The sequence below is a fragment of the Lissotriton vulgaris genome, chromosome 5 (assembly GCF_964263255.1).
Source record: "Lissotriton vulgaris chromosome 5, aLisVul1.2, whole genome shotgun sequence".
Lineage (NCBI taxonomy): Eukaryota > Metazoa > Chordata > Amphibia > Caudata > Salamandridae > Lissotriton > Lissotriton vulgaris.
This window is the reverse complement of record NC_141693.1, coordinates 1194403439-1194425262: the sequence shown is the minus strand read 5'-3', so window position 1 is coordinate 1194425262 and position 21824 is coordinate 1194403439. Positions and strand designations below refer to the sequence as shown.

General features: G+C 42.6%; 1 protein-coding gene across 1 annotated transcript in view; it reads right to left on the bottom strand.

Annotated features, from left to right (window-relative positions):
* Positions 1 to 21515, bottom strand: part of LOC147712256 (disintegrin and metalloproteinase domain-containing protein 9-like) — a 1115055-nt gene extending 1093540 nt beyond the window's left edge. Inside the window, exon 1 of the mRNA XM_086922984.1 lies at positions 21388 to 21515. Coding sequence (XP_086779110.1) covers positions 21388 to 21451 — 64 coding nt within the window. The 5' untranslated portion in view covers positions 21452 to 21515. The remainder of the gene's footprint in view (positions 1 to 21387) is intronic.
* Between the last annotated feature and the right edge of the window lie 309 nt (positions 21516 to 21824).

Sequence of the window (21824 nt, the reverse complement as noted above, 5' to 3'; positions counted from 1 at the left end):
TGGGGCGATATATGATCGAATTTCTTCGTTCCCGTGATGAGTCTTGCCGCTGCGTTGAGGCAGGCTTTTAGTGGTGCTATGGATGTTTTGGGTAGGCCAGCTAACGTGGTACAACCATATTCAATCCTCGAGATAACTAGCGATTGAGTGGCCAGTTTTAGATCCGCCTCAGAGATAAAGGGTTTTAGTTTTCTCAGATAGTTCAAATGGAAACGGGCGCTCTTAGCCATTGAGTTAATGTGGGCTTTCATGTCGAGGTTCTCATCTAACGTGATTCCCAGTGATTTAGCTGAGTTAACTAGGGTCGGAGTGCAGTTTAACGCAGTCACCAATTTCACCCATTCCTTTACTTCAGGTTGGCTCCTTGTTGGTGAGATTAGCAGGAATTCAGTTTTTTGGGCATTGAGTTTCAGATGATTAGTTGTTAACCATTGCAACGCTTTCTTCAGTGTGTCATTCATTCGGTCAATGTCATCATGGGAGGCGATCTTTATATATATTTGCGTGTCGTCTGCATACATGTGGTAGGATATCCGTGATTTTTGAAGAATCTCCGTAAGGGGTTCTACATATAAGTTGAATAGATCTGGGGATAGAGTAGAGCCTTGTGGGACCCCGATTGTGTTAGGGCATGGGGAGGAGGTTGCTTGGTTAATCAGGAATAGTTGAGTCCTGTTCTGTAGGAAAGAGTTGAACCATTTCAGTACGTTTCCGGACAAACCCATCCTGTCTTGAAGCCTGGTTATTAGTAATTCGTGGTTTACCGTGTCAAAAGCTGATGACAGGTCTAGTAGGATCAGTAGGCATGCCTGATTTTGGTCAAGGGCTTGTAAGGCGTCATCAACAATGTGCAGGATCGCAGTTTCAGTACTATGTCCTGTTCTAAATCCTGATTGGCAGTCGTCTAGTAATGCGAACTTAGTGATGTGTTGACTCAGTTGGCCTTGCACGCATTTCTCAATAAGTTTGGCCAGTAAAGGTATGTTGGTTACTGGTCGATAGTTATTCGGGTCTGTAGCATCAGCTGTTGGTTTTTTGATGATGGGCACTACCTGCCCCGTTTTTAGGCAGTCCGGGAGGGTCCCTTGTGTAAGTGAAGCATTTATTATCTGGGTCCAGATCGGAACTAGTGTGTGGCTAATTTCTCTTACACACTTTGACGGTAGAGGGTCTTGATAGTGGTTGTTCGGTCTAAGTTCCGCTAGCTTTTTGGCAATCTTACCCTGGTCATATAGTTCAAATGTGTCCCAATTTGCTTTATTTTTTGTTTGAGGACCCTCTGCTGTCTCGTTGGCTTTATTTTTAGGTGAAGGAACGGTCACAAGGTTGGCTGCTGCACTTGTGAGCTCAACTTCTAGTAGTTTGGTTTTTTCCGAGAAAAATGAGGAGAATTCCTCGCAGCTTATGGGGGTTTTTAGGTTCTCTTGGGTCGTTTTAGTTAATTTGTTTGACTGTTGCTTTAGGATCTCGAAGAGTTTTCGTGGTCTATTTTTGGCATTATCCAGTTCAGCTCTTATATATTCTTTTTTGGAGTTGATTATCTTTTTGTTATATTGTTTTCTGGTTTTTCTGAGGGCTTTCAACTCGGGGGAGGAGGGATGTCGTCTCCATTTCCTTTCGGCCATTCTTAGTTTTCGCCTATCCTCGTTCAGTGCTTCATTAAACCAAGGATTTTTTGGCTTCTCTGAGACGTTTTTCAGTTTTTGAGGCATGGTGTCATTGACGATGTTGCCGATGGAGGTTATGTAGTGGTCAGTCAGCTCATTGACATTCTGCCTGTTATTGGGTGGCTTCAGGTCATTCTCACATCTTTCAACCAGTTGTTGAATATTGGCTTCCTTTGTCTCACGAATCAGTTTTTTGAACTTGCGGGGTTGCACGGTCTTGCCCTTTTTTATTGTAGGTATCGTGAATATTATGGCGTGGTGGTCAGACCAATCGCATGGATCTATAGCAAGGATCGATGTCACATTATTTCTTGAGATAATCCAGTCTAACGTCGCTCCTTGTGAGTGAGTGGGCTGGGTGCATGCTTGGGTAAGGTTTAGTTCCTTGAGGAAGTCTTTCAGCGTGTTAACTAGCTTGTCATTGTCGTCGTCCCAGTGTAGGTTAAAGTCACCTAGGAATATATTGTTGGCATCCGGGTTTGAGTTGGCCGTTATGATCTCAATTAGTTCCTCTGTAAACTTTGCGTTATCTCCAGGTGGGTGGTAGAATGCATGCAGGTTGCAGCTTTGCTTATTTAGTGCTCTTATATTAAGACCAAGGTATTCACAGGACTCTATGGGGTCAGATTGGAATTGGCTGACCTCGATCTCCGAGCGGTGGATGCACGCTATACCTCCTCCCACTTTCTTTGGTCTGTCTGACCTGACGATGTTGTATTGTGGTGGAACTAGGAGATCAATGGTAGGAGACGAAGATTCGTTGAGCCATGTTTCAGTGAGGATGGCCAGGTCGATACCATTGTTAATGATGAGTGCGGCTATGTCTGATGCATGTTTATTTGGCGAACGGCAGTTGAGTAGTAGGCAATTCAAGGTTTTCTGTGAATTATCGACAATATTGTTTTCGGTTTCCGTTGTAGTTAACTGAATGTGTTGTAGGTTGTGGTGTATCGCTTTCCGGTTATTCTTTCTGGGCATTCTATTGGAGTCAATGGGTACTATTTTGATATTCTTCTCACTTTCCTGGGCCAGATGTTCATAAGATCGAAGTAGCACCATGGTTTCTTCATTTGACAAAGGATAGGTCCTGTTAGGTCTGTTGGGTCGGAGTGCAAGATTCTGGATGTGCGAATGATATTCCTGACTAGTGATTGGGCTGTGAACATGATTCTCCCAAATTAGGGGGAGTGCCAGTACCTGATCTTTTAATGGGGATGACACCATCTTAATTTCCCAAACCCCCAAAGGTTTACAATGCTTAATAGATACTTTAGGGATATACTGTGAGGCTAAGGGTCTGGAAATAAATGCCAGTAAAACAAAATATAAGGCAGTTAATCCACACAAGTCCTTTAAAAAGAACCTAACTGTTAAAAATCAGAAGCTAGAGTATGTGCATAATTTTATTGATCTAGGTATTACTTTGGATACTAAAATGACTTTTAAAACCGCAATTGGAGAAAAGGAAGACTATTTTACTCCACACCGGTAATACCTATTGTAAAGAAGAGGGAAGAGGTGTGGCGCCGCGGCCAGGGCGACTGATACCGAACGCTGGGGCTCACGGTTCGATCCCTGGCTCCGGCGGCAGGGGTCTGCCCAGCACCATGTGACTCTGGGCAATAGTTCGCTTAATCTTCCCAACGGCCCCCAGCGCCGGGAGGCCTCTGGGTAGCTGTGTGCTTTACAAATACTGGATTTACATCTTAGGGATTTTTTAAAGGACCTAAATATACGCCGTACAGACTACCAGGCAATTTTACGACTATTGTTGTTCTGGGTGCGACTGTGGTCAACAGTAGAACTCATCCACTACAAAGAAGGGCTAGAGGAAATTCTAAGGCTCAAAAATGGTACAGGTTTGCCATGGCTGAAGCATGTTTATGGTTGGTTTCACAAATGAGGACTTAAGTATTTTTGGGAGGAACCCGCTCGATTGTCTATGGCTTAAAAAAAAATACTAAAGCTAACTTTTTAGGCTTACATTCAAGACAGCTTTTCTCATAGCTCAGCCACAGGTATTCTAACTACATGGTTCCTCTCAATGAAACCAACTTGGAATTTCTAACCTTTGTTAGACGAGGTGCAGCCAGTTAGCAAAATCCTTATATTTGAAATTCCAATAAGGTGTATTACAGACAAATTCGAATATATCAAAATGGATCCAGAAACGAGGGAACAAAAGTTCTGAGTGTTGTGTATTATGTCACTCGGGTGCAAAAGAAAATGATGTACATTTATTGTTCTTCTGCCCAGCTTATATAAACTATAGAAGAAAATGGATCAAACCCATTTGCCGGTTACTGGGAATAAGATCCTGCAATGAGGCAGAAAGAATACTGAGAACTGACACATCTCAAACTGTGGTTTTCAGTGTTAGTAGGTACCTGTTTGGAGTAAGTTTGATAAGAGAAAAGGTAAGGTTTTAAATTTTTGTTTAATAAACCGAACTGATCGTCAACGTCCCCCGCCTCAGGCACATCACCCCCCACCAGACAAACCTACACTGGCTCTCCGTTGACAAGAGGATCGCCTTCAAACTCCTCACCCACGCACACAAAGCATTCCACAAAACCGGACCAGCCTACCTGAACAGCAGACTCAGCTTCCACACTGCCAGCTCCGCTCCACCAGCCTCGACCCCTCTGCCGTCCCCTGCATCCAACAAACAGCCTCCGGCGGCAGATCCTTCTCCTACCTCGCCGCCAAGACCTGGAACACCCTACCTACCCACCTACGGCAGACCAAAGACCTAGTCGCCTTCAGAAGACTCCTCAAGACCTGGCTCTTCGAGCAGTAGCAAACCCTCCCGCCCCCTCTTAGCGCCTTGAGACCCTCACGGGAGAGTAGCGCGCTTTACAAATACCATGATTGATTGATTGATTGATTGATTTTGCACTTTACTTAGTACATGTAGAACATTATTTGTATTATTATATTAGCTGCATTTTACTAACAAACAAAAAAAGTTGGAATACTATATTTGTTATATATATTTTGTATTTAAAATGTTTTAGAGTACTAGACCAGGAAGCATTCTTTAAGGATGCCAGAAACAAAATGTTTAGCCCTTGATGCCTGTAAGGACAGTGTCCTATCCAATCACAACGCTGCCATTGCAGCATTGTGATTGGCTTAGGGGAAGAGAGGGAGGCTGCCAGATTCTGCTTCCTGTGAGCAGAGAGCAGGTGGCCGTTTTGTTCATTCAGGCTGCATAGTAGCCATGAAGAAAACGGAGAGTGCTATGACTAGTTTGGTCGGCCCTGGGGCCCGACCAAACAGTCAGCGCCCATAACATGGGGCTAGCCACTCCTCCCCGACCCGCCCTCCCCCAACCAGGCATACCCTGGTGGAGAAGTGTGGCTCAATGATTAGAGCGGCAGACCCTGATGCAGAGGTCTAGCCCGGGACCAGGTTCAATTCCCCGCCTCGGCGGGTCTTGGGCTCAAAATTCCACGGACTTGATAATTCTCGCCTCGGTGCCTATTCCAATCATGGAGTCCCACTCTGCAACTCTGGGCAATAGCTTGCTTAATCTCCACAACGGCCCCCACAACGCTAAGATTGCCTGGCCTCCACCTTGGGGGTGACCAGGAGTGGACGCCTCACAGGGAAAGCCAGGACGGGTTCCACAGCGTTATTCGTACAAGCGCCTTGAGACCCTTGCGGGTGAGTAGTGCGCTATACAAGTATCAATTTACATTACATTACATTTACCCTTCTTCTGCTTTCTCGCAGTGCGAGAAGCAGAAACGTAAAAAGGTATTTCTACCATTTTACGTTTCTGCTTCTCGCAGTGCGAGAAAGCAGTGGGGCGACGCTTTGACGCCCACGTGCAGGAGCGGCCCCTGCAAACTGAGCACAGAGGCTAGACCTACTCGCTTTGCTAATGTTTGTTTTAACTTGATTTTTGTTTGCCCCTGGTCCTTAGATGATCACACAAGTGTGTGGTATGCATGTGTCACAATTCAGAGACCCTTAGATAATAGAAAATATAATATTTACTTTTCTCTTTGCCGCTGCAAGATATTAATTGAAAAGACAGGAGTTTAGGAACATAAATTTCAAATGGACATAGACTGACGGCAGAAATTACTGACTATGGATTAACAATGTACATAGTAGCATGTGGTTAAAAAAGATGCTTTATTTAATAATATTGTTAAGGATTTAACTTTTTAACATTCATCGATTTAGATCCAGCAATGAATCTCATGCTGTGCCATTTATGATTTTTTTTGTTTGGGGCACAGTACATTTCAATATATTTATACAGTTCATAAATAGATCAAAAAGATACAAAAATACAAGAATGCTTAATACTAATCTGAAAACATGGCTAGAAGTAAATTATAATTGCTACACGCGTTTCGGCTATTAGCCTTCAACAGGAAGCCATGGTGTACGTTCCAAATGTACCTATACAAATACAAAATACATGAAAAATCCATATCAGTGTCAGTGTAGCGTCCTACTAGTAAAGTTACATGTGCATTCAGTGCTTTACATTTATTATTTACAAAACTATGGTTAAAAGCAGGAGGAGGAAAGTCTTATTATATACATATATACAAGATTACATACACTAGCATAAACAAGTCATGCATTGAATAGCAATTCATGGGTTTTGCCTTTATCTCTAATTTAACGTGAATAGAAGGGCTAGAGAGGAGTTCCTGTTCCCCAAGACAGTGAATTATAAGGAGTCCAGACTGTCTGCTAGTCGGTACTCTAGCTAGTTGGTATCTGATCTATGTAATGAGGGGGTAACGGAACGGAGAATAGCAGCTGGGAGGGAGGTGTGAGAAAGAAAGGGAGGGAGGAAAAGGGTGAAGGATGAAAGATAAGAAATAGACGAATAATTGGTATATACCGCTTAGAGTCAGTTAGAATAATAGCATAGTGTTAAAGGGACGGAGAATAGAAAACAGAAAGAAGGGGGAAAAAAGGGGGAGAAAGATAAATAAAGGGGTTGTTTGTTAGGAAGATTGGAGGGAAAAGTAGTAAGTGCTACTATCCTACTAAGATAATCTCTTACCAATATAGTATTATAGCTGCAATATGGGGGGGTGGGGGGTAGACTCTAGATGCACTTTTAGAGTTGCGCTAAAACCAAGGATGTAACACAGGTTGAGGTTGCAGGAGTTATTTCTTAGCTATGGGGGAAACATAACAATGGTAAGAATTGAATGACTGTAGTGTTGGTGAAGTAAATGGAAGGGATCACATAAGTAGTTAATTTGGTACCTGCTAATGGAGTATTGGTCGTGTGGACATAGATGCGATGTTACCCCGTGGTTTTCTCTAATGTAGAAAAACTGTAGAAAGTACGAAACAGGTAAGGTAATTAAAATTAATTGTTCACAGTGGGTAAGATGGTAAAACATCTCGTGGTTGTGGGGGGGAAAAACACAACGTTAACCCCTTCCACGCTCATGACGAGCTGGGCTCGTCATGGCGTAGCCTCCTCGCACGCTGATGACGAGCCCAGCTCGTCATGTAAAGTGCACTTCATAAAATCTCAGCGTGCGATCAGAATAACGCTAGCGCACATGAAGTTAAGGGATAGATAGTGATCAAGGGTATGGGTGTTGGCTGGATATATGCAATCGGATTTAAATGGTGGAGAAAATCCGAAGTACCTTGGCAATACGGCAACACCAGAAAACTGAGAGTGATCCGGGAGGTTTCAGGGAGTGCTGGACATCTTGGTTATAACTATGAAGGGGACAAAAAGAGTTTAGAGCCTTCCGGGTCACAGCAAAATCATGTCCGGTTCAATTTCATAGTTCGTAGTTATAACCAAGATGTCCAGCACTCCCTGAAACCTCCCAGATCACTCTCAGTTTTCTGGTGTTGCTGTATTGCCAAGGTACTTCGGATTTTCTCCACCATTTAAATCCAATTGCATATATCCAGCCAACACCCATACCCTTGATCACTATCTATCCCTTAACGTTGTGTTTCCCCCCCCCCACAACCACGAGATGTTTTTCCATCTTACCCACTGTGACCAATTCATTTTAATTACCTTACCTGTTTCATACTTTCTACAGTTTTTCTACATTACAGAAAACCACGGGGTAACATCGCATCTATCTCCACACGACCAATACTCCATTATCAGGTACCAAATTAACTACTTATGTGATCCCTTCCATTTACTTCACCGACACTACAGTCATTCAATTCTTACCATTGTTATGTTTCCCCCATAGCTAAGAAATAACTCCTGCAACCTCAACCTGTCTTACATCCTTGGTTTTAGCGCAACTCTAAAAGTGCATCTAGAGTCTACCCCCCCATATTGCAGCTATAATACTATATTGGTAAGAGATTATCTTAGTAGGATAGTAGCACTTACTACTTTTCCCTCCAATCTTCCTAACAAACAACCCCTTTCTTTATCTGTCTCCCCCTTTTTCCCCCCTTCTTTGTTTTCTATTCTCCATCCCTTTAACACTATGCTATTATTCTAACTGTCTCTAAGCGGTATATACCAATTATTTGTCTATTTCTTATCTTTCATCCTTCACCCTTTTCCTCCCTCCTTTTCTTTCTCACACCTCCCTCCCAGCTGCTATTCTTCGTTCCGTTACCCCCTCATTACATAGATCAGATACCAACTAGCTAGAGTACCGACTAGCAGACAGTCTGGACTCCTTATAATTCACTGTCTTGGGGAACAGGAACTCCTCTCTAGCCCTTCTATTCACGTTAAATTAGAGATAATGCCAAAACCCATGAATGGCTATTCAATGCATGACTTGTTTATGCTAGTGTATATATGTATATAATAAGACTTTCCCCCTCCTGCTTTTAACGATGATTTGTAAATAATAAATGTAAAGCACTGAATGCACATGTAACTTTACTAGTAGGACGCTCCACTGACACTGATATGGATTTTTCATGTATTTTGTATTTGTATAGGTACATTTGGAACGTACACCATGGCTTCCTGATGAAGGCTAATAGCCGAAACGCGCGTAGCAATTATAATTTACTTCTAGCCATGTTTTCAGATTAGTATTAAGCATTCTTGTATTTTTGTATCTTTTTGATCTATTTATGAACTGTATAATTATATTGAAATGTACTGAGCCCCAAACAAAAAAAATCATAAATGGCACAGCATGAAATTCATTGCTGGATCTAAATCGATGAATGTTAAAAAGTTAAATCCTTAACAATATTATTAAATAAAGCATATTTTTTAACCACATGCTACTATGTACATTGTTAATCCATAGTCATTAATTTCTGCCGTCAGTCTATGTCCATTTGAAATTTATGTTCCTATACTCCTGTTTTTTCGAATAATATAGTGATCCCGATTTAGGAACTTTAGTCGGGATACCTCCTTTTCTTACACACGCTGCAAGATGTTAAGACAGCATTTCCTGCCTGAATCTGAGAGCAAATTACTTACAAAACAGATGGAAATAAGATGGAGAGGTGTTTCCATTGAGGGAACTGACAGAAGTTAAAATACTAATATGAAGAAAGATTCCATGATATATTTCATAGAAGCGATTGTCCTCTCAACCGAATGCTTAAAGTATATAACTCTGTGCACCCTCGATGAAGGTTACTGTTAGGTAGTTATGACAGCATGGTGTGTTGATGTCCACAAAGAAAGCAAAACAAAGGAAGAGTTCCCAGGCAAAGATTGCCAATGCAGGTGGCAATTACACGAATGCACCTGTAATTATCTTGAAGAAATGAACAAAAAAGCATCAGATTTCTTTACTCTCTCAGTTTCAAATTAGGGACTGTACCACTCTATCAGGCGATAAAAACAATAATGTAATTTATCGCACGGATAGGTAAATATATAAAGGACCGATGTACAAAAGGATTTTTTTACTCTACACCGGAACATCTAACTACCAATTAGTAAAAATGCACAGAAGGCAGTTGTCGGGCTAGTTGGTCACAAAGTGTACGTATCCGTAAAGGAGTACTATAAAAGTGCTCTTGTCCATACTCGTATTCTTTACTGTCGAGGCTGCTGTTCAGCAACAGGGAGGTGACTGCCTCCTCTCAACTGATGTATGCAAAGAAACTACCTTCACTTTCTCTTTGTATGTTCAACCCCTCGCTTTCACCGCTCTGCTTTGGGAAGGTGTGTAGCTGCTGTGCTTTACTTAGGTGACAACATTACATTTACCATCAATAGATCCATGGCACTTTCATTACCAAGTGGCAGCAATAAACCACAGGAGCCACCCATAGGCATTAGCTTAGGCTGACGCGGCTTTTACGTATATCAAAAACAATAGCATCCATCAACTAGTCATTTCAACAAATGAATTAATAATATGAACGCTATTCAATATATCTAGAAAGGCCAATGACAAGCCAACAAAATAAAAACTAAGTATACACAAATAACTGACAAAATAAGGTTTTGTATTTTTAGAGCAGGTGTAAAACTATTATTTGACCAAAATAAATAGGTGCTCAGAGTGAAGTGAAAGTGAGCACACTGTGCTGGTGAATAGAAGACAGTCCGAAAAAGTGATCACCATAATTCGAATGGCAATAGACTAAATACAAGTAGTTGCAGAGGGAAGAACTATTAATAGTCTTTAGAAGTCAATTCTTTGGATCAACTGCCACAACAACAATCTTCACAGAAAGGCTTTCAAGCTTTTTTTATTTTTATCAATGGTGTTTCCACCCATGGAAGGATATTGGCTCATCACTCTATGTATTGTGTAACCAGAGCACATATATAGGAGCTTTATGTCACCAAGGATTAGCTCAACAAGGATTATTAGAACAAAGTAATGACAATTATTCAAGAGCACGTCCAGGGTGAGAACAAACCCAATCCTGTAATACACACACATATCAAAAAATGTACTGTGAATGAAGATGCCACCGACTGAGGGAGATGGGTATACACCAAGGGGTATGATGAATACATGGGGAGGCCTATAAAAATCAGTAAAATTAGAATAGGGTGGATGATGGGACAAAGAGTGTATGCACCCAGGTGGAGAAAGGGGGCAGGAAGCAGTCATGAGAGACATATGAATCTGGTTGCACTGGAAGTTGAGAGGAAAACATCTGAACTCTACAGCAGGGTAAAAATTGGTCCCAAAGGGATCCATTAAGTGCACCGAGGGCAGTGCCGAACTGATCGCTGTTGTACCTGAGCCAAAAATGAATGATATAATTAGGTCAGTAAAACTTTATGTTGGACTTGGCCCTCTCTGCAGGGTCATCCCCAAATATTTTGCTTTCACCCTCCTGTTTTCTGAATTCGTTTTTGTTGACCTTTAGAACTCTATGCACTTTATCACTACTAACCAGTGCTAAAATGCTTGTGCTCTCGCCTCTTAACATGGTAGAGTTGGCTAACACCTAATTGGCATATTTAATTCCCTTATAAATCCCTAGTAAAGTGGTACTACATATGCCCAGAGCATGAACATTAAATGTTACCAGAGGCCTGGCAACACTGATTTGGCCACTTACTCAAGAAGCTCTTTAAACATGTATTAGTTCCTAGACGCCCTTGGGTAGTAGCACACTTTATAAATTCATTTTGCATTTAATTTAATTTCATGTCTCAGACCAGCCATCGCAGCCCATGTGTACAGTTTATAACTGTCATTTTGAACTGGCAAAGAAACCTTTTTATTGGACCAAACCTTAATTTTTGATTAATTTATGTCATCTCTAGAGGAGGCCCTAAACAGCCCCCAGGGCAGAGTGCAATGCCCTGTAGCATGTACTTTTAAGTTTTACATGTCCTGGCAGTGATAAATTCTTACATTAATTTTCATTACTGCAAGACCTTCTTCTTCCATAGGATAGCATTATAGTTGCCTTTTTACATTTAATGAGCCGTAACTTCCAAATGGGAACATGGACACAGTTCATGTTTGAGGTCTTTAGAATTGTAATGAAAAATTCTCTAATGGGAAAGTTTAATTTTCAATAAAAAAAATTGAAAATGCCACTTTTAGAAAGTTGGCAGTTTGTATGTGTGTATTCCTCCTAGACAGCAACACACAATAGAGAGCTTAGGTGTTCCTGGATGAGCCATCACTGGCAGGATGTAGGGGCGTAACACAGGCCCAAGCAGCCCCGCTGTGCAGGGGTGCCCCCAAGCTCCCGGGGAACCCTCAGTACAGTACTCCGGCCTGGAGAGCTCCCTATTTAGGCTGGAAGGGACCCTCCATGCACCTGACAGGGGGGCCCTCTCAAGTTTGGTGCTGTGGTTAGCCGGGAATCCAAATTTAGAGGGGTCAAGGAGGTTGCGGTGTTCCATTGCTGTTTTGAGAACCTTTGCCAGAAAGGGGAGATTTGCCAGTAGTTCTTCAAATCTGCTGAGCCAGAGGTTGGTTTCTTCAGGAGGGGCCTCACTTCAGTGTGTTTGGAGTCCTCAGGGAAGTAGCCTGTGGTGATGGAGGTGCTCAAGACTTTCTTGAGTTCTACGCCAATTATCTTGCTACAGAGGTTGAATATGTGGTGGGGGCATGGGACTGTGGGTGCTCCTGAGTGTACGGAGTTCATGATGGAGATTGTGAGAGGGTCCTAATGTACCAAATTACACTACTCACACAAGGAACACTATAGATATCGCTCACATGGTGGCACTACTCATATGACATCACTAACGCCAATTGTACAATTCACACCAATTATTACTCATATTAGGTTTTTCACTTACATAAGTGACATTTATCATACCTTGCACTCCATACTCACACTGATCACCTTTTTAACATTATTCACATCTCTAATTATATACCTCACACTTTTCACATCTCTAACTTAACTCATGTCACTATCATCATGGGCATCACGCTTATCACCCAACAATACAAATCACTTTCATTTGTGAAAGGTATAAACTACTGGCAGTGCCAATGCTTGTTTACCTCTGCATTTTTCACCCACATATTGTAGGTGTAAATCAGGCATACTGTTTGTGTGTTGATACCTGGTATTACTTAGTCAATGATGCATTTGAATATCATCATATCAACAATGTCACTGTTAATCTCCAAATGCATGCAAACGGTAATATGGGAACATTTCGGGTTTCCATACATGATATTTGCCCCTATTACCATTTGCACGCATGCCAGAACAAAGCAGACTTTTTGGTGAACAGACAAACCAGGATCCCATACTTTTACATTCTCCCTAGAATTCATAAAGGAGTGCAGCCCCCACCAGGAATACCAATTTTTCACGGATTGGCTCCCTTCTGGAGCCATTGTCAACATTTTGTGACCATTTCTAACAACCGTTGGTCAAAATAACACCATTATTTCTGCAAGACACTAGAGTTGTTCTGAATCTCATTGGGGAGACTAATGACAAATCAGATAGATCTTTGGTTACCCTCATTGTAGAGGCACTCTACACCAATATCTCCGAGGGTGCAATGTTGGAGGTGGTAGAGAGGACACTCACATGGGTGGATGTCATCCGCCTCTGTGAGTTTCATTATGGAGTGTGCCACACAGGCCCGTAAAGAGAACATTTCCCAATATGGTGAGCAACTGTACCAGCAGACCCAGGGGACTTCTATGGGGAGTACATTTACCCCACGTCTAGCATGCCTTTAAATGGCTGCCTTTGAGAGGGAAAAGATCTTCTGCAACACAAATCCTTACAGTGCCAACATCCTTCTTTGGCACAGATACATTTATGACATCCTTACCATCTGGAAAGGAGAATGGATGACTTGTGAGAACTTTTGCAACTGGATGAACACTCTAAAGTCTTACTTACGATTTCCAAAAACATCTCTGACAAAGGGCTTCCTTTCCTTGACCTGATGATCTATTGTGTTAATGACAGACGACAGACAAGCACTTACAAGAAACCAACTGACACTAACAGCCTTCTCCTGTATGGCAGAGACCAGCCAAAATCACTTTGGGATAATCTCCCCTACAGGCAGTTTTTAAAGCTACGCTACAATTGCAGTACAACACAAGACTTCATCAACATCCTCATTGTGTGAGAACAGCAAAAAATTGAGCCAGAAATAACAATAGGGAAGCCCCGCACGAGGCCACATGAGGATATATTGAATTTTGTCACTACTTACACACCTGATTCCAAAAAACTATGCAAAATTATTTGGAAACATTGGGTGATCCTGCAAATAAGCAACCTCTCACTTCCACCACCCCGATTCGACTTTGACTGCACTTAAAACCTGAAAGATATGCTTGTACATATGAGGCCACTCAAACCCATAAGATCAGAACAATGGCCTCTATAAGATAGTCCCCCGGTGAGAGACCATTTCCTCTGTGGTTCATACGCAGTCTCTGCCTTTATGGAAACTACAAAGGAGGTCAGACTGGAAAGCACTCACAATTGGACACGAAGAACACATACCAACTGTAACTCTAAAAATTGCATATACATAGTGACATGCCCCTGCAATAAAAGATATATTTGTATGACCACCAGATCGGTCAAAGTGAGAATTATCGAACATCACATCAGCATACGCTACAAAAAAATCAGTACCAAAATGAGAACACACTTTCTGACTGAAGGGCATTCACCTGACGATGTACGGGTGAACTATTTTGGAAGCAAATCCACACATGAACACACTCTGTTTAGGATGGAATAAAGTTGGATATTCCATCTGTTGACTCATGTCAGTGGATTAAATTACGACATTCCATGGAGTGAAATGAACAACTGAGCTTTCCTAGCTCACCTCCATGAATCTTGAATGGACACCAACATATATCATTTACCCTCATCTGTCCTCTCCACTCTTCTATTTTATTCTTGTCAGTAAGAATAGAGACACTGCCTCCATTTACACATATCTAAATTCTCATGAAAAAGACAAATTTGGCATCTTATGAAAAAGACAGCCTTTTGGCCACACCTTTGTATAAGGATTTAAACCTCTAGATGTCCACAGGTGTATAACACATATAACAAGTTGACACCGACAATCAGTCTGCCACTTTGGCACCTACAGAGGGTCAATTCCCAGAAACATCGGAACCTCATTTTGAGTGTAGGGGATTCAGGTTCAGAATTGAAGAAATGCTTTCTTTTGAGACGTTTCGTACACCCTTTTCGATATGGTGTCAGGGTTAGATAACTTTCTTCTCACAGTACAGCATTTTTGTTGGGGGACTTTATGCCCATTTTCTGTCAAATGATTTAACAGTGCAAGAAAGTAAATTTGACAATCTACTTAAATGTTACAATCTTCTTTCGTATTGGTTGTTAACAAGAGATCATCTATGTACTGGACTAGAACTAAATTATATGGTAATCTCACCCTTTCAAAATCCTTTTTAAGAGTTTGAAAGAAAATTGAAGGACTCTCTATATACCCCTGTGAGATTCTACACCGCACAAGAACTTTATTAAAATATTGAAATTTAAAAGGGAACTGTGAATCCTCATTCAATGATATTGAAAAGAATGGTTGGCACAAGTCAACCACTGTGCACCATTTTACCTCTGCTGGAATTTGGAACAGCATTACAGCTGGATTTGTTACCTGAGGACAACAAGGAACCGTAATTTTATTAATCTTTCGGAGTTCTTGAACAGTTCTTCATTTCCCACAAGGTTTCTTAATTCCTATTATAGGATAATTGCTTGGACTGCCAAGAATCTCTTGAAGGATTCCTTGTTCAATCATTTTCTCATTCACTGGTTCCTTTCCCTCTTCAGCCTCTGTAGTTAACCTGTACTGTCTAGTGCTGGGGGATATTGCATCTGGTTTCACCTTTATTTTAACTGGTTCTGCTATTTTTACCAATCCAACTTCTTTCCCTGAAAACACCCATTACTCCTCTCTGACAGTGAGTCTTAAATCTAGATGGAGGTCTTTTTTGTCAAATCTGGGCACATCTGAACTCTGGAGTTATCTCCACTAATTTTAAAAAGAGAATCCTCATCTTGTGTTTCTATTGCAACACCATCCGGTGTGCAGTAATGAACTCACTTCATGTTGAGAAGAAGATCCCTTCCAAGCAAGTACACTGTGCTCAAATCAATGTGGCCTAACGGCCAGGGTGGTGCACCTCGAAACCGGGTTCCAGTCTAGGCCATGTCACTTAACATTCTCTTATTCTGGGAAATCACAAAATCTACCCGTGCCTAGCAATATGAATGTGTCCTTGTGTAACAAAACTGGTGCTAATGTAAAGCGCTCTGATACCCAATATCTTCGGATATAGTTTGTGCTATGTAAAACTCTATAAAAAACTAAAATGTGTCCTTCTGTAACGTAACTGGTGCTTACGTAAAGTGCTCTGATACCTTCGGGTCTAGTTCGTGCTATATAACCCCCCCCCCCCCCAAAAAAAAAACTATGTTTATTCTGCATTTGTTCTGTTTTGACTGGTTCATCTGCTGAAACCTGATTAGCAATATGTTTATTGTTGATCCCTACAAAGTGGACTGCATCAGTGGAGCTGGTGCTATTGGCATTTGAAAAGGTTTCAGACTAAGCATGTTCTGCATTTTTGACATTGCTTTATTTTTCTGCACCTGCTGATTTTCTTGTATATTATCCTGAATTCTGTGATTCTGGGCAATTCTGTTAATCTCCTTGTGCCTAGCAAAATGAATGTGTCCTTGTGTAAAAAAAACTGGTGCTAATGTAAAGCGTTCTGATACCCGAAATCTTCGGGTCTAGTTCAAGCTATATAAAACTATTTTTTTAAAGTGTAACCTGCTCCAGTATTGTTATGGCTTTATATCATGTAGTTCTGCCTTCTTACGGGGCGGGCCTTTTTTGACCTCCGCTATATCTAGAGGCTTACTAAGCAGCTTTTACCCAGGGCATGTATTTTGGAACAGTATTCAGGCCGTTCTAGATCGCAGAACCTGGTGCCTGATATGTCTGCAATACATGTGACCATCCATGATTAGTTAATTAGCAGGACCGCTATAAGAGTCGGTGTAGCTTCAATACCTAGCATTAACTGCAATTCCTGTCACATTAATTTGTTTATTTGGGGGTAGTTTTAAATAGCACAAGCTCGACCCGAAGATATCAGAGTGCTTTACATGAGCACCAGTTGCGTTACAGATAGACACATTCATTTTGTTAGGTACAGGGAGATTAAGTGATTTGCCCAGAATCACAGAATGTTGAACATCCCAGTCGAGAATCGAACCCGCTTCCCCAGCTTCGAGGTTGGCCGCTTTAGCCGTTAGGCCACTTCCTCTCCAACTCAAAGGGCGCACCCTTGACCTCCTGGGTGCCAGGTTACGCATCATCTCTTTTTCCGTAGGGACCTCCAGGGCCATTCTGCTCTAAGATGGCGGACAGGCGCAATTACTTTGATGCACCTACCGCAAAGCACCTGCAAGTATTCTTCGGGCTATCACCATTGTCCTTTTTGGAGGATCTCAAAAGGTAGGATCTCAATACATACCATTCTTTGCCACTTATTACGAGGATCCGCCTCGACTTCTGAGCAGCCACCATCCCCGACAAGATGGCGCCTGTATTTGCACATAATGAAAGACAATATATACGGTCTAGTTATACTGTGCTACACAGCAACGTCCATCTGAAAGTTATCACTCATGGGGTAATGGTATTTAAGACGGTCCTCACACTTGCTCCTCCACTTTCGAGGCATCAGAGATTGGGTAGGTCGTCTTGGGGATTCTACACTACGATTCTGTAAGTCTTGCCACAAAGTTATCTTTACATGTTCCCCCGAAAGAGCACACCTTTGAACCTCTACTATGCAGTGCCCACACAATAACATGCCCTTATTTCTGTATTCCAGCATTCTAAGTCAGCGTTAACTCTGCTCACACTCAAGAAGGTATTACAGGTACATAAATTGGGTGAATTTGCCCACTGTGGCCCAGTCTGAAATCTATGTGTTTGTGCTTACCTACTGGTCTGTCCCTTGTTTGTTTAAAGTGTTTCAAAATGTCTGGTTTGTTTTGCACAGTGCAAATTGCACTTACACCAATAGTGGCATGTTGCCTAGTGTTATGCATGCCGCACCACAATGACACTATGTCTCTAGCTACTTGGTGCTATGCAGGTGGCATGATTTATGATTTTAATCTCCATTACAGGTTGTTTTTTTTAGAAACCTTTACATGAAGGTATCTACCTATGCCAATCTAGGTAACTTGTGATTGGTAATCTTTGGAATTACACAACCTCAGATTCCAACCACTGTGTAGATTAAGGAAAATTGGTCCTCACAAATTGCCAAAGATCATTAGCAACTTACAAACGGCAAGAAACATATTGACCCTCTGAGCAATCACTGATTATTGTCTCTTTTAATAGCCACCACGTTTTTAATTAGACAAGTGGACTCGCCTATTAAAATCCCTTTAGTCTATTTTAATACGAACTTTGCACGCAAAGATATTTTTTTACACCAACCTACATGAGTAGCCCCAAACCAACACTTCACATACGGCATTGGAATAAAAGATCTCTGGCAAAAAAAAACTTGCGGGCACCCATCGGTCATTGTACAGCCGGCCCAACGAGGAGCATGACACCCATATGGGTGTGTGAGGGCTCTTGCTCCTGAGGAATCCGACTCCCTAGTTCATGAACGACCTCACATTTTCTCTCTTTTCACTAAAGGAAACTGCATACTCCTTGTAGAAATACTTAATTCTTATGCTGGACCTACAAGCACTCCTGGTCCCTCTGTTTGGTTACAAAAAAATATGGCAATAACCTATTGGATTTACCTGGTATGTTAAAGAATAAAGAGATTTGGTGGTTTACCACTACACCGATATTACATCAAAATGGACATGTAGAGAAGAGAAACAAAAAAACAGAACTGTTAAACCATGTATGCATGTGCCATTGTTATATTTAACTTTGTAAAATCTTTGCAGCCAGCACTTTGCACATTATCTGCATACACTGCTGATGCATCTTTTTAATACAAGCCACCGACGTAAATTGGATGGAAGACCTCATCTCATCAATTCTTCAGAAAAGTACAGTAAGAAGTAACGAGAAAGGAATGGACTTTGAGTAAGCCTTCTTTAGCAATTGGCTTTCCCGTGTTTTTAAGATGTGATATTGATTGAATAGGTTGGCCATGAAGGCCGTGGCAATTTGTGGATGGTTACACATTAGGTTTTAGTGATGGGGCAGTAAGTAGTCCTTTTCCTAGACTTATAATGTGACATAACATATTTTGTAATTGAGGGCGAGAGGTTGTTATTTGATTTTAACTGATAATTTATGGCTTCTTGTTTAGAAAGTGTGTGCAGTTTGGATGCCTTGGCTTATCACGAATAAAAAGTGCTGGTCACTTATCTTCTTTTCATGTTCATTTGTTTTCCTGTGCTGTCCTGATAGCATGTTGCTGGAATGGAACACGTGGACCCAAGATTTCTTAATTATGGAACTGAATTGAAGGCTCTTTTTCAAAAGTATATTCTATACAGTATTTTGGCATACATGTATTTTAAGTTGAAAACTTACAAGGCTAACCACATGCTCTGATTCCTTTTCATAACACTTTTCGTTGAGGGCGCAGCTTAACTTAGCTAATACAGCTTTTTCAGAGGAGGGGACCGATCTTCCAGGTCTATACTTTTTGTATCTTACGTTGTTGCTTTATAATGGGATTTTCTTTGTACAACAAGCATAATGTCCCCCCACATTACCCCTATTGGCTTTACAAATAAACAGTAAAGGAAGCTGTCACATACTGTAGCAAAGGCACTCCCCAATTCCCCATTGAGTATCCCTATTGTCAGGTGACCACATGCTGTCAATTTCCAATCCCAGGAAGGAAATGTTAATGCAGATCTCCACGTTAAAAGAATTAACAGTTTGACCATGCTTTATGTGTACAGTGAATCTTTTAGCGCACAGTCAACGCGCCAATAAACAAGCAGTGGCAAAGCTACTCGGTATGGCTGAGCCAAGACATGAATGACAAAGTAGTCTTAAGCTAATGACTGAAAAAGGTTGGTCAACGGGAGCCAATGGTTGAAAGGGACAAACTCAAATCCCACTCCAAGCAAGCAATGGGGCTCAGATGTGTTGTCAAACCCCACACTTAAAACACACACATGCCACATTATCGCTCGCTCTCCATCATAGCTCCTTGTAGGTTATCTGGGCACGCCGCGGGGCAGCCCGCACCTCTCCTTTCAACGCTGCTGCTGAGATGGGCACAGGGCTCAGCATGGGAGGAGAGCTGACCGAAGCCTGTAGAGGGGAGCGCCCTGCCACCTGACATGACCCTCTGGGTTTCCCCCCAGAGCATGTACGGGTGGTTACAATCTTTTCACCCAGGATCATGCTGTAAGAGACTAATCAGGGCATTGTGTAAGCTCACTGCTGTCTTGGGGCAGGATATGCAGGGAAGCGCATCAGCAGATCTCACAGGAGTGGCTACAGACCTCTATCTGAATGATGCCGGAGCAAGAGCAGACAACCTACAGGAGCTCCCTGCCAGAGAAACCCCCCATGCACGACCACACACACACAACAAATCCTCACTGAACGAGAAGCATCTGTACACCGAGCCCCACTGACAAGGCCACTCCTCATCCATCAGAGCTTCAATACCACAGGAAACTGCACACTACAAACCCTCCCAGTAAGGGGACGTTGTGCGGGGGTATAAAAGAACATCACCACAAGAACAACCCTGCAGCCCCACCGAGAACAGCCACATAGAGCAAAGAACTGTATGAAAAATGGTGCATACTAAAGAGAGACAATGGCAAAAAGCACTGAATGCAAGAAAGAGGCCCTGAGAAAGAGCGCGTCAGCCAGCAGGGCCTGCTTTGATCATTGTGCATGGGGCAGAGCATCACGTACAAAACACTGTGATTGGGGTGGTCTCTCAATGAAGCTCTTTTCAGAAGGCGCCCCGTTTGTGATCGCTGACAGTCTCAACAGGGTGAAGAATACCAGACTCCCGGAAGAGCTTTAGCTGAACACACAAAATTGAGCGAAGGAGTAGAAAATAACTTCTTTTCGGCTAACACATTGTGACTACACATTGTGACTTGTGGCCCTCAATTTCATGGCAGTGCCCACCGCTCATGAAACATTTGCGCCACCAATGAAACCTGCTTCGGAGGCTCCGTCCCAAGCTGCAGCCTCTAGCGAGGAGGAAGCAGGGAGTAAAGCAGGGAGTAAAGCCGGAGCCACATTGGAAGGTTTATGGCTGACTGCATTATCCATCCAAGGCAAGTCTGCCTACCAAAAGAGACCTAGCAAACCATAGATAAGAGACCTACCAAACCATAGGTAAGTGTTCCCACGTAAAGCAACTTGCGTAGATGAACCCTAGACAAGTCTGCTCACAGAAGGAGACTTACCGAGCAGCAGACGAGCCTGTGTTAATATGATCACTCACCTAAGGATAGGCACGTGTGTGCCCATAAAACCACCCATGCAGCCACAGATGCGTCTGCACTCGCGAGGCAAACTGGCCAACGTTATGAAGGTCTGCCTATTTGAAGCAACCAATGGTATGTCAGGCCATACACTAGATGGGGCATTACCTAGCCCCGTAACAAATATACCCCACAATACCACATATGCAACAAAAACAAGTCAGCACCAACAAGGTGACATGCCGAAAAATAAGCAAGTCTGCCCCCACTGTGTGACATCAACAATCAGCAAGGTGGCATGGCCAGCAATACAGTCAGCTCCCTACAGATGAAAGTACCCAACAATACGCAAGTGTGCCCATATACGGCTACTTACCACACCAAAGACCAGTCTGCGCACACAGGGCAATGAGTCCCAGCACCAGGAGGGGGCCGGCCATGACTGAGCCCCTCAGCGCCGAGGCTCTCTGCGGCCCCTGGGCTGCTGCTCTCGCTGTCAGGCGCACCCCAGAAGGAAAGAATCCGTCCGAGCAGGATGCCTGAGCCGTACCTGGGGACGGGGCGTGCAAGCACGCACTCTGCGCACAAGCACGAGGAAGGAATACCTCGCAGGCCAAACCTGTCCCGCAGGTAGTGAGATTCAGAGGCAGGTGTGTGCGGCTTCAGGACAGTGACTCGGGCCCCGGTGCCTGCGCCTGTGCCATGACTGCCTGCAGCCGAGAGGCAGTGCCGTGAAAGAGAAAATGAATGTTTCACATTGTGGGTCAATGTGGGAGGTCTAGTTTTGGGTATCACCAGCACACATTAGTGGGC